Source organism: Pseudopipra pipra, chromosome 17 (assembly GCF_036250125.1).
Source record: "Pseudopipra pipra isolate bDixPip1 chromosome 17, bDixPip1.hap1, whole genome shotgun sequence".
Lineage (NCBI taxonomy): Eukaryota > Metazoa > Chordata > Aves > Passeriformes > Pipridae > Pseudopipra > Pseudopipra pipra.
Window position 1 is genome coordinate 8,096,994 of NC_087565.1, and position 13,634 is coordinate 8,110,627.

The 13,634-nt window shown below is 37.6% G+C and overlaps 1 protein-coding gene across 4 annotated transcripts; it reads right to left on the reverse strand.

Annotated features, from left to right (window-relative positions):
- On the reverse strand, window positions 1-13,017 carry SPO11 (SPO11 initiator of meiotic double strand breaks). Of its 4 annotated transcripts, none has more exons than XM_064674146.1 (14): window positions 12,827-13,017; window positions 12,028-12,174; window positions 9,362-9,475; window positions 6,463-6,551; window positions 5,874-5,940; window positions 5,559-5,667; window positions 4,868-4,954; window positions 3,866-3,902; window positions 3,533-3,642; window positions 2,567-2,666; window positions 2,036-2,073; window positions 1,144-1,220; window positions 834-945; window positions 1-271 (listed from the first exon to the last, which is right to left on the reverse strand). In XM_064674146.1, exons 1-14 carry the CDS (start codon window positions 13,000-13,002, stop codon window positions 152-154), a joined length of 1,383 nt encoding a protein of 460 aa, XP_064530216.1. In that variant the 5' UTR covers window positions 13,003-13,017; the 3' UTR covers window positions 1-151. The 4 variants fall into 4 exon arrangements, with proteins under 4 accessions (XP_064530216.1, XP_064530215.1, XP_064530218.1 ...); XM_064674145.1 differs by having other exon boundaries at window positions 12,773-13,017; XM_064674148.1 differs by having other exon boundaries at window positions 12,841-12,877.
- Between the last annotated feature and the right edge of the window lie 617 nt (window positions 13,018-13,634).

The following is a 13,634-nucleotide window of genomic DNA, read 5'->3' on the forward strand; positions in this document are numbered from 1 at the left end:
TTCTGCAAAAAGAGAAAATTGTAATCTGGATTGATAAAGAAACCTTACAAGAAGCTGACAGATACTCCTCTGCCTCTGCAGGGATTTTCTCTAAGAGCAGTCAACAAAACAAATCAATATATAGAAAAGCATTTCATTTGCAAAACAGTGCTCATATCCATCCACCAAATTGCAGTTTGTTTGGTAAATAGACTCTGGAAAGGTAATCTTGTGAGAGAGAAGTTAGAACTTGAATTTCAGCCTTCAGTTTAGATGCTGCCATCATTTCCAGCTTAAAAATAAAAAGAAAAAAAAAGGAAAAAAATTAATGTGTGATGCTGTAACAGCCTGATCCAGGGGTAAGAGTTTAAGTAAGAATTACACTCATTGGATGTGCATGTAAAACTGTAAAGTCATTATGACTGGAAATGGTGCTGCAAAGTCCCTGTCACTGAGCTGAGATTATTGATTATTTATTGTATGTTCTTGTGTGCACCTCACAGGAACACAATCTATGAGTATCAACAGGAAGGAGGAGGTACACAACCCCTTTTCTTCCATTATAACCATTTCACAGAATATGTGCTTGAATTGAGATATTTATATTTTAAAAGCTACAGCCAATATTAGAGGTCTAGTACTGACTAAGGAACTGCTTTAAGCAGTTATGGCAGGAGAGCTTAAAATGCTTCTGAGAGCCATTGAGTCCCCCTGGTTCAGAGAGACATCCCAGGGCATGGGCTTTCCCAATCTTGCCTTCTTTTAGGGCTGCAAAACCTTACTGGTTCTGCTTGTCAGACACAGGATTTGTCCTGTGGGGAGGAAGAAATAGGAAACAGTAGGTTTATACACACTTCTTTTTTCCACAGTGGCTGACAAGCAATGTAAGGTCTCTTCTGTATACTTGCCAACTTATTTTGATCTTGTTTTGTAAATGGAATCAGGGCATCTTTACTTATATTTAATCTGAAAAGAAAATAAAGTTCTTAGATTTTCTCACACACTTAAAAATATTTTTTTTCCAGCTTATTTCTTTATATTAAGCCAAAATAATGTATGAAAAGAATTTAAATGGATTTAAATGGATATTTGTGCAGTAAGTCAGATTGCATTTGCTCTCTATGAACCAGAAAAACACTTCTGTTTCTTTGGGGAATTACTAACCTCTTGAGATCAGATGGAAGGAGACCAAGCCACTTTATAGATGGAACAGCGAGATGATGGGCCTCAAAAGACATTGACTAAAACAAGAAAGGTTGGCTATAAAATTACTCAGTGATTTTTAGTGTAAGTTATTTGAGATATATGCCTTACAAGGTCATGGTCAGGTTGTTTTACAAAGACAAGTGGGCATTTTCACTCTCAGAACGGTATAGGAGAGCACAGTGCAACTGAAGTTTATCGTGTCCCCTTGCCAGGAACCCCCTTCTTTGATAAAATTGGCACCCTTTGGCCTAGGACAGGTTCTAGACTAGTGCAGTTTAGGCTAGTCTAGTCTGAACAGTTTGTTTAGGATTTTTACAGTCAATATATTTCTGATTGAAAAAAAAATTAGCCAAGAGGGCAATGACAATCAAAACTGGAAATTTCTGGTATTTTCTGCTATAAAGTATGACATCATATAAAAATAACCCAGACAAAGGTTCATCTGGCCCCGTATCATGGCTACAGCAAATATCTTAGGGAAAAGTGTAAAAACAAATAAGCAGTTAATGATACTTCTCAGAATACTCTCCCTGCTCCCAACAGTTTGTGACTCCAATTTTCTGAGCCAGAACTGGTAGTGGTGTACTACTTGATTTTGTCAGGTTGCTTTTAGAATCCATGAAAACTTTTGTCATCTACAGCACCCTACAGCCAAGAAAATTACGTGTTGTATAAAGGAATACCTCCATTGTTTGTAATGATCACAACATATTCTAGTTTCATTTGATACACCTGTTGCCCTGTAACTGAACAAAACAAGCCTCCTAACAAAGGTTATAGCATTTCATACCTTCCAGCTTCCAGGCTAGGCTACAAAACAGTGTACTTGAAGGGGAAAAAATATACTCACCACAGATCCATATTTGTAGACGCACATTATTTCTACACCTGGGTTGCAGAATACCAAAAATCAAGTGTCTGTTAATCTGCACACTGGGCATTTTTAAGGAGACTGTCTAATTCAATTTTATGGCATAACAGTTATGGCTTTATGATTAGTGAGGTTCTTTATGGCTTAGAAATATTTTTAGAGTATGTCGAAATAATCAGAATTTGAGCATAATAAGTCACCTTCACACAGTTAAATGTTTCACACTGTCTATGCATAGTCAATTCAAACCCAAGAATAAGCAGCTCTTTTACACATTGTCCAACATTTATCATCAAAGGTGTCTAATCCATATCTCTTAATACTCTTGCTTTGAGCAGCTGCTTCTCATTTTGCATTAATCTTCCTAATTTCACGTGAGATCAATGTAGATACAGAACCTTCTGATTGTGTTGGATTTCTGAGCTCTCAGAACCTTCCCATAAGAGTGAGAAAATACATTCTAAGCAAATTTTGCTTTCATTTTATACCACTGAACCTCTACAGATTTACCATGTGGGTCTGCATCCATAAGGCTGAAAATAGGAATTTGAAAAGAATCCCACAGCTTCCTGACCAGAAGTCGTGTATTAAGATCTGGTACACCTCTTCCCTAAAGAAATAAAATAAAAGCAAACAGTTTTAGATTAACTAAAACAACATCTGGCTACATATATGTTTACATTTGTCATTTAAAAGCATGCAAACAAACAAACAAAATGCTGGCAGAAACATTTCTCCAGCAGCTGTTTTGCAGGGAGAGTTCTATGCTTCTATTTTGGCTCTGCAAGGAGGGAGGGATGGGCTGAGAGCAGCCTGGCAGGTGTTCTGGGCACTGTAGAAGTATCAGACATTTCTCTGTTCAAGGAGTTAATTTGTAAGGTCTGGGAGTTGATGTATAGAGGTACCCTAGTGTCTGTATAAGCTGGTGTAGGAAGACCACTTTTTTATCTCAAAATAATATTTATGGCACTAATGGAACAATATAAAACAAGTTCTTGCTATGACTGACTAAAATGGAATGATATGCAGCATAGGAGAAGTGTTTCCTCTCTTTCAGGTGTGGGGAAATGTTTTTTTCTCATTGTATGCATATTGAGTTTACACATTCCTATTAATTCTCCTGGCTCCATAGCTCCTTCAGTACAATCCAAAATCAACCAATTCTGTTTCATTTGGGTTTGCTAAACCTCGGATCCTGAAGGACAAAAGGTCACTCAGCAGCTGAGCCTTTCTGAGACTTTGCAGCAGCACAAGAAGCTGATAAGCTACCAAGCTCTAAGGAGATGTTTGGAGGAAATAACTATTCACAGTATATATTTCATGCTTCTATGAGGATAATAAAATTTTTAAATTATTGTTATATATGCTTCATATTAATTTTATTATGGCCTTTTGCCCAAGTTTGAGCACCTCTACAATACTGAAGTATTACTTAAATTAGGTCTAGCTAGAGGATATGAAATGTAAGATGCATACCGTAACCATGATACATGGGGACACTTTGCTGAAGAAGTCATCATCCAGGAGCCTCTGAAAAGTTGCATCTTTTTCTACAATTAACACAAATTTGGCATGTGAGATTAAATCTTTTCTGTTAAGGCTAGCTGCATGCAAAGTGATCCATCATACCAATCAATTAAAACTTAACTGCTCTGAAATACCTGCTCTGGAGCCAAAAGCAGTGATCATGACTCTATTTCAGAGCCAAGAAGCAAAGAAAAAATTACCAGAACATTGTTTAACTTGGAATATTCTTTGTTTTTACTTTATTTTTTCAGTCTATGATGAGAGTTCTTGCTCAAAGGATACTTTTAATTCCTTGAACATTAGATGGCACAGAGACTGCCTAAAACAACACAAATGAGATTATTCATTTTAAATAGAGAAAAATGATATATTTTAAAATAACAGCATTAGGTAATGAAGGACACAATTGCATCTCGAAACAACCATTCATCTTGTCAAGATCAATCTTGACATTTTCACCTCTTTATAAGCATATTCAGCCATTCATATCCTGCTCTATTGTGTCATTCCCTAGGAGTTCCCCTGTCATGACAAGATGCTTTTCAAAACTATCACAGAAAATTGTTCATCATATGGGCGTGACAGATAATGACAATAACCTGATTAATTTTTATCTGTCTTAGCCAGAAAAAAATGTCTGCTTGGTGTGAAGGTAGACAACTTAATACAAATTTAAAATATTTAAGAGTTAAATCCTTCCTTTTATTGACCTATAACCTGATTTTATACGTATTTTGGAGCCAGAGCTTGAAGACACAGTAGTGTTTACTTTGCATCTCCTATTAGGATTGGCTCAATCTGGCAAGCATATGGATGAGAAAACAGGAACTGGAGGAAGAACTTGGCAAAAGAATATGTATATATTGAAGTGTGTGGTCTGTTTTTGTTTCTGACTGCTGAATCACCTCCAGTGCCAGGGTGGAAGAACTCAGCAAATAAAAGTATGAAGAGCTGCAGAAGAGTATTAATAACAAGGCACTGCTTACAAAGTGTAATGGGCAGCTAAGGTTACCTTTCAGTTTTTGAAATGAGTGAACACATTTTCCAGAAAATTGTGGCAGTAGTCAGCAAGTCTGAGTTCTATTGCTGCCTTCATACTCTGCATGACTATAGGAAATCTCTCAGGACTAGGTCAGTTGAACCTCATGTCCTTAAACCACTTTTGCCAGAAGTCAAACTATTGTGACAGAATTATGTAATAAATCTGTACAGTGACCTAAACTACAAGAAGTATCTTGTAAAGGCAGATGCTATGAATTACTGTTTCTGTTTTATAATACATACTGTTGCACTGCAGGTACAATTCACTTTTGTACCATCTTCCTCAGTGTAACTTAAATGACCAGCAACAAAACCTTTAGTTGTAGACAGCTGGAAAAAATAGTAAGTTGTACACAGTAAATGGAAAGTTACAGGCTGTCACACTGCACAGGCAAAACAAGAAATTTCTGAAAATAATCCTGGCCAGTACTAAGCAGTGATCAACTGCCATCAGCCCCTTAAACACTAAGCAATGTTGTTGTCATCATGCACATCAAGGCATACTTACAATAAATTATTTTAGATACAAAGAAACTCTTGTAAGGCACGAGATACAAGTGAATTTGACTGGTTGTTACATTTCTGATATATTTTAATTTTCATCTAGCCCCCAAGTTAGCAAATCATTTGAGTACAAACTGCTAAACAGATGCCTTGCACTCTAAAGTTTAAGCACTGCCTTCACTAGATAATAGCAAAAGCCTCTGTGATTTTAGCTGGCAGTTTGTCCACCAAGCAAACTCTATGAATTTTCTGTGAAGAAAGAAACCCTTTGAGTGCCATGACAAACCATAATTAGGTTTCATTTTCATTAATGACACTTTTTATTTTAACAATGTAATTCCCGCTGATAACTTTTCGTGATACTTCCCCTTTCAGTTTAATCTATAAGATTCGGAAATAATGACAAAAACATTTATAAGAACCCACTTACTATATGCAGACTTCTCCGAGGTATCTTAAGCATGCAGGAAATGTCATTGATTATACTGTCCACAGCACTTTGGCTACCAAAGAGCAGAGTATCTGAATAATATATATCTCTACCAAGACAAAATGTTGTATTTGCAATTATAATCCTGAAGCAGCTGCAGGCTCATGAGAAATTTATAAAGAGCATCATCAATCAGATCAACCTAAAACATTCTTTGTGCAGGAATCCTACAGGTTTGCATCCTGTAGGCTGTTTTGCACAGAAACATACTTAAAATACAGCTTTATTTGAAATTACAGAAATTAAGTCTGTTACCTTTTAGTTGCATAAGTATTGCTCTGCACCATCTTATAGATCATAGATAATATTTTGAGCATAAGAGCTGGAAAAAAAAATTACAAAATATCAATTTTCTGAAGTGATTATATAATCATTTGTCTTTTTATTGACCCATAAATAAAACTGAAATTTTAATGTGCTATGAAAATGAGAAACTGTATTAATCAATAGACTCAATAATTTCTAGCATAATGAGAAAAAATATGATGGAGTTAAGTGAGGGAATGTATGCCCTGATGTCCAGGCCAAGAAATTAAATGACTGAGTTAGAAAAAGAAATGACCTTATTGTCTGTATTCCAAGATTCCTTTCCTAGCCAGCTTTTTGAAGAAGGGGAAAAACTCTAAGAATATTGTATTAATTTCACTGTCACTCACTATAATTTAATAGAGAAAAGCTGAAGGGCTGGTCATAGTATCAGGTTATATCAGCCACACAATTATAAACTGCAGTGCATAATATATTAATTTTTTTTTTTTTTTACAAAGTATTGAACTACAATACAAAAAAAAAAACCAAACCAAAACCCCAAGAATTCTTCTTTTGAACTTTTTTTTTAACTTACCAAATCTTGGTGCTGATTGAGGGCAGTCACTTCTTATCTGTTTTGTAGTACAACGTGGTACCATCTGTAGACCTACAGAATCTTTAAATCTGACACATTCCAAACAAATACAATGTAAACTCACTGAATAAATGTAAATTGTTGTCTGCAAGGTAATTCAGCCTCAGACCCCTTTCCTATAATCAAATACTCCAGGGCTATTTTCAAACTCAGCATAGAAACCATCAGCTTGGGTGGAGTTAGAGTGGCCAGAGGAAAAAAGGCAGGAAAGAGTTTCCCAAGATGCTTCAAGACTGAATTTAAGCATAAAACATATAAGTTTCCAGACAAAAGCAGAGACAAGAAAAATATTTTAGTTATGTTTAGAACCATTAATATATCAGCATCAATAACTTTTAAAAATGAAAACAAAGGAATAAATGACAGGAAAAAATGTGAACCATTATTAGAACACTAGAAATCAAGTCTGACACAGTGACTTTCTGAGGCACAATGTGTGAAAAGCTGTTACTATTTCAGATGACAATAACATTATCTAGTTTATGCCCTTAAATTATTATCAGAAGAACTCAATTATACTCTGTTATTAACTTTTGGAAACAGAAAGGTGACCCATCCTGTCCTCTAAAGAGCTTTTTAATCTAAATGAGCTCCACCATTTCACGCTTCACTGTTTCATGTGTGAAGATGCACATTTCACCAAAAGAGTCAGTTATTTTCTTAAGGACACTTCATTATTTTACAGAAAATTATTTTAGTGCCTTATAATATGGCAGTCCTAACTTTAAAGCACACATAGTTTTGTGTGTACTATTAAAAAGCACTCGTGGTATAATGGCTGTAATTTCATTTAAAACCACATCACGTTTCTCAATTTGTTTGTCGAAGGCTTTGCTTCGTGCATCCTTTGGGTGGCAGAGCACACACGCTGCACAAACCCGAAGGCACAACCCAGTGTAGCATCTGCCTGCCAGCTTTAAAGTAACTTGATTGCCTTTGTAGTGCAACATTTAAAAAGAATTTGTGCTTAACCATTGCCTGCTCTCTACATTGTAACAGAAGAAGAGGAAAACTGTAATCAAGACTTGGCTGAGCTGCTCGCAGGTTAAACCCGGAACACTCCAATTCTTCCTAGGACTGTGCTTTCTCCAGCAGAGGAGTTTTCTATAAAATCTTTATTCCACTACTGGGAATTTTTTTGTGTATTTAGTTTCTTTAATTCCTGAAAAGATAAAACTGGAAAATGGGAAGCGATTGTACTACCTAAGGCTTGACATTCTCACTGATTGACATCATTCTCAGGTAAATACCTCTGTGGGCATCTACAAATGTTTACAAGGAACATGTTAAACATGAAATCATTCCCTTGTTCTACTCTTTCCTGCCCAGCACATTCCAGCTGGAATAGGTTGGGTATGAGAAAGCTGCCTGAAAAAAGAAAAATAATGCCCCACTGATTGTGTTTTCTGCCATTCATATTACATTTTGGCATCCTGATTTTATTTTTGATTATTTATTGTTATTTTAATCTTCCTGAACTGTATTAAAGTGGGATATAGGTCACTGTTCAATGGAAATACATATCTGAGATTATATTTCTCCACCAGAAATAATAGTTCCGCTTTTTTTAATGTGATTGATGAGTCTTATTTTTAACATACTGTGATCTTAACTTGTTTTAATTTGAACATTTTTCCTCATATGTGTTCTGATGGCAACTAAAGGCTCACATTTGTTTTTCTAGCCTGGAATGCCATTTCCCTGAAGACTGCCAAACATTGCATAACTTTGTTATAGTATTTTAATTTTACAGACATCTGAGTGAAATATTTTTGTCAAACTATCAAGACACAAACCATTAAATTCCCTGGAACATACAAGCCTTTCAGTTAACTGATTACCTTCAGGCCCCTCAGGTTTTTTGATTGGCAGAAGTTTATTGTTCTCATTAAATGAGTGTTCCACCAAAGTGTTACACCTGGAAAGTGTGCTGTGCTTCCTCCCCCTTAAATGTTTGTAATGTGTCCACTTACAAGCACCTCTGTAATCGTATCAATCTGAATATTATTTAACCCACTGGTGTCCAAAGCTGTTACAAGGCCAGAGATAGATTTGTGTCTTCCTTTATTCTTTTGCTTCTGTATTATAGAAGGCAGTTAATCTCCTAGTATTGGGGATTCTCAGGTTGAATGAGCTCCTTGGAAAAACACTGTTGCATAAGCACTTTCCTACAAATCACAGAGTGTGCTGTAAAGGAGGACAAGTTGCTTTTATTCTAATCCTGTTTAGATAAGCTGGCATAAGACCTGAAATTTTGATAACATATTGGAAACTTGGTTTGCTTTATTTGGCTGGTGATTAACTTAGAACACACCACACAGGTAAGAAACACAGTGGGAAGACGGGAGATGCAGCTTCTCTGAAGAATAAAAAGCTAAGTTTATCACTATCATTTTAAGAAATAAGATACCATGAGGAAAAGCAGCGAAAAAGAAAAAAGAAAGCACAGAATGGGTTTGGAGGATGGAATTGCTAGTAATTTCTTCCAGCCCCAAACAGGTTTTTTCACTCAAACAAAACATATCATTTCTGGTTTCTACTGCTTCCAGAAAATGATTGTTTACAGTACCTCCCTTTCCTGTCCAACCCCTATTACAGTGGTTTTACATTCTCCTTTATGCTATGGTCTGCTATTATTTAATACACGATGCCTGTTTGGAGTGGTTACTAAGCATTTATGTTTTATTTGTTCATTACTTCTTAAGAAGTCAAATTATTTATGGATTCTAATACTTACAGAACTACGTACGATTAACTTTTCTGGAAGTTATATAATCAAATTTATATTCATGGCATTTATATTCATAGAAGGCAGAACTTTAAAATACATGCTACTTACTCTATGTTCCTCCAGTCTGTTCTGTTTGCCACTGTGAGAACAGGTGCTTTTTTTTGGGCCAAGCTTTGAAGCACACCTTGAATAACGTTTTCTATTGCTTCAAGAACTTCAGAACTGAAACCAAGACAAGTAATGATACAGATCATATGATAAAAATCTCATTCTACTTTGAGTTTTGATCAAGTATCCCCACTCTTACAAAAATCATGGAAGCTAAAACTGCTTTCAGCATCCATTTGTTTCAGAAATGTGGAAGAATGCTTTTGTTTTTTAATTTTGTTTTGCTCAGTTTCCCTAAAACCTTTGCCTTTCCATTCCAGATGCATGACTGAGGACACAATTTAAAATATATTTCTATTCAATCCTGAAACCATCACATTTTTCACCAGCTGAACTTTTAGACCGAGCGGCTGGTTTGTGACTAATGATTAATGTTTTACTATAAATGATGTAATATTGGCTTTGGCTGTGATTTCAGCAAAGTTTTTTTTTAATGCTGTAAATTTAAAAAGTGTTCAATAGCACAAACACTTCCTGTTGTACCATTGCACATTAACTTTTGATCTGCTGCCCTGAACAAACTATTAGGGGTTCTAATTATACGATGGCTCAGTCTCGACAGACACACCATGAAGAGAATAAAATCTGGATCTTTCACCTAAAAAGACAAAGTAACCTTGCAGCAGATCCCTTACAGCAAAACCCTGGCCTGGTTTGAGTGTTATGACAGATGCTTTTTATTTTCATAAGCAATCTGACTCCAACACTTCAGCTGTCCTTAAAATTACAAGTGTACTATACACTGTCATAAGTCTAGGTAGGAATTAAGGATTATAAAAAACTTATTTTAGCTCAAAGTTTTATCAGCAAGGTCCAATTTTGTCGTTAAGTAATACACTGAGAAAAGATGAGCCAATACCAGCACAGGACACACAAAATGAATTATCCCATTACAACATCAGCAATGATTTTTAAAGCTGGGCTGAGTCTCCTTAAACAACAATGAATTGTCACTAAGGCTCCCCTCTATCAGCTGACCATATTTCTTCCATTTTGTAGCTCAGCTTCCACATACTCCCCATTCTGCTGAAACAGAATTATAATTATTTTTTAGAGCAATTTCTGGAGAGTATTAACCTTTTATTTTAAAATGTTAGTCATAATAGTATCTGTACTTTAAAAAGCCTGATGGTATTACTAACATTTTTGTCTGCTAATATTAAACTGTTCAAGAAACACAATGTAAGTTTTTTCCTGGTTTTCAGATGAATAAATTTGGAGACAGAGAGACTAATGACTTTCAAAAAGGTAAAACAGTGAAGCATTTGCAGTGTTGATGGTACAAGAAGGTCTGCTCATGCAGCCAATATATAAATTAATTTTCTACTGTATAATAGCTTTGGAATTAGTTCCAAGACTCCCTAAATTTCAGACTCCTAGTCTCTTCCCCCAAATTCAAAATCTTACATCTCTCTGTCATATCCAAAATAGAAATTCTTTTAAGCACAGAGGAAATGGTTGGCTGGTGAGCTCAGTGTGCCATGCAGCAAGAGGTAAAACAGGTAAGCAAAGCTGACTCTGGTGCGGAGCTCCAACACCACACAATTTAGTGTTGATGACAATAAAAATCTGTATGGGCAGATGGAAGAAAGAACAGGTAGGAAATCTAAACCATGTTATTGCTTTCATACTCATAAATATTTTACTTATTCATTTGGTTCTGTCCACTGTAACTGTCTTAATATTCCACATGTTACTTCCAGGTTTGCTGCAGAATTTGAAAGTCCAGGTTTCTGTTCCAATCCCAATTTCCTAATTTGTCAGCCAACAGAAGTTGTAAATGTCATATGCAATATGCAAAATGTAAAATAAGAGGAAGAGGACAGCAAGTCTTTGGGTACCCCCTGCTGATATTCTGTCCCTTTTTGCAGAGATTATCTGAATTTTAATAAGCAAACATGCAACACTGGCCAAGTATGCCTACTTAAAATTCATTGTGGTTTAGTCAACAGTGACATGTGAGCAGAGAAGAAGGTGCTGCACAACTCACAGGGTTTGCCTGATCACTTCTAACAGGTTGCAGCATGAGTGGATACTTGTTTCTGTATAAAACAAGAACTGCGTAAAAGATTAATATTGTAGCATCTCTAGCAAGCAAAAAATATAACTGCCCAAAAGAAACAGTTACAAATAAAAATCTGCAAGGTAATAAACCAACACTCTCCAAAACTTAGAACTGTGCATCTCTAAAGTCATGAGCTTTCCATACCCTGCCAGAGACCAAGAACTCTTATCATCATCATCATCATTGTCATCATCATCATCATCATCTAGCCTTTTCTTTTTAAAATATCTTAATGATGCTCCTCATCTGTTCTATCCTTTGAGACTGATATAGTGTGCAGAAAAAAACTGATGAGTGTTTTTTGTTGGTGTAATTCACTATACTCATTTTGTCATGGTTTTCTCTATTTCTGGCTGTAGCCACAGACATTTTAGAGAGATCTGAGGGAACGGAGATGCCATTTGCAGCATGAGAGCCCCTTTGTTTGTGTAGGGGAGCACGTTTTTTGCATTAGCATGAGCCCATTCCGTGCAGTCGTGCGCTACCTACTTAAGCATTATCACAGGAAGAGAGTACAGGTGCTATTTTCCACATATTTTACCTGGGGACGTGGCTATCACATCCAGACAGACTTGTTTCCCTGAAGCTGGCCTTGTTCCCAGCTGGCACTTCAGTGGAGCACACACTGCGCTCCCCCATGACGGCTGGCACAGACCAATCCAGCTCCTCTGCAAGGGATGAAGCCATGCTAACAAGAGACAAAAGAGGTTACCACAGAAGTTAGAAGCTGCTCTTCTGCATGCTGGATGTAAAACTCACGATCTGAGCTCAAACCAGGGGCAGAGAGAAAAGGCAGAAATTTTCTGTAGCAGCCAAAGTCAAGATTTTCCCACCCTTCCTGACTGACCAACTGAGGGCTTCTCCCTCCACTTCTAATAAGCAGCAGCTGGCACTGCTTGTCCTGTCCATCTGAGGGCTTTTCCTACCCATCCTGTCCAACTGAGAGATTTTCTCACCCATCCTGTCCAACTCAGGGCTTTTCCTGCCCATCCTGTCCAGCTGAGGGCTTTTTGTGCCCATCCCGACCAACTAAGGGCTTTTCCTGACCATCCAGACCGACTGAGGGCTTCATCAACCCTTCCTGATTAACCAAGGGATTCTCCAACTCTTCCTGACCAGCTGAGGGTTTTCCCTGCCCTTTCTGACCGTCTGAGGGCTTTTCCCACCCTTCCAGACTGACTGAGAGATTTTCCCACCCTTTATGACCAACTGAGGGCTTTCACCACCTGTCCTGACCAACTGAGGGCTTTGACCACCCTTTATGACCAACCAACGGCTTTTCCCACCTTTTCTGACCAACGATCGGCTTTTCCCGCCGACCAACGGAGGTCTTTCCCCACCTGTCCTGACTGACCAAGGGCTCCTCCCGCTCTTTCCGACCCTCTGAGGGCTTTTCCCGCCCTTTTTGACCGACCAATGGCGTTTCCCGCCCTTTCTGACCAACCAATGGCGTCTCCCGCTCTCGCTGACAGACAGGTGATGGCCCCGCCCCCCCGACAGGCCCCTCTCCCACCATCCCGCCCAACCATGGCCTCCCCTCAGACCCGTCCCTGGAGCCGCCGTGTGTGAGGAGATGTCTCAGCACAACCTCCACAGCACCCAGACCGCTGGAACACATCCGGCCTAGAAAGGAGCCGAATGGCCTATCAGTACTTTCCTCATCCTTTCTGCTCAACTGGCCATTTTCTTCTCCTCTTAATGTCAAACGCCTGTTCCTGACTGTTCTAAGTGGCCGGAGGAAAGCTGAGAGAGCCGAAAGCTCCAGCTCCACTTCCTTCCCCAAAATGGAATTCAACTTCTATTGAGATTAAAGATTTAACACTGTTTTTGTCATTAGCTTTCAGCATTCCAAAGGTTTGCAATGGTCTCACGATACATATTCAAATCTTTCTCAATACACTCTGAAAATCTTGTGTTCTAAGCAAACAATAAACCCCCAGTTCTGAGAGTTGTGAATCACCGGCTTCCAGGGAAGCTGAGATTTAAGAAAAAAAAGCAAATCCTAAATATTTAAACAGCTCTTACTTTTGCAGTTATGATATGCCAAGGCGTATTTTCAACTCCTAATTTACGTCATCATAATTGACTTCTGATAGTGCTCACTTTGAGCATGTTAGCAGTTACTTAGGACATAAATAACTTAAGCCT

Coding starts and splice junctions, on each gene's coding strand:
- SPO11 (XM_064674145.1), bottom strand. CDS start 13,002: ATGGTGGGAGAGGGGCCTGTCGGGGGGGCGGGGCCATCACCTGTCTGT. Junction 9,476..12,027: donor TGTGATAGCCACGTCCCCAG/GTAAAATATGTG, acceptor TCTTGGTTTCAG/TTCTGAAGTTCTTGAAGCAA. Junction 2,667..3,532: donor CCCCATGTATCATGGTTACG/GTATGCATCTTA, acceptor TTATTTCTTTAG/GGAAGAGGTGTACCAGATCT.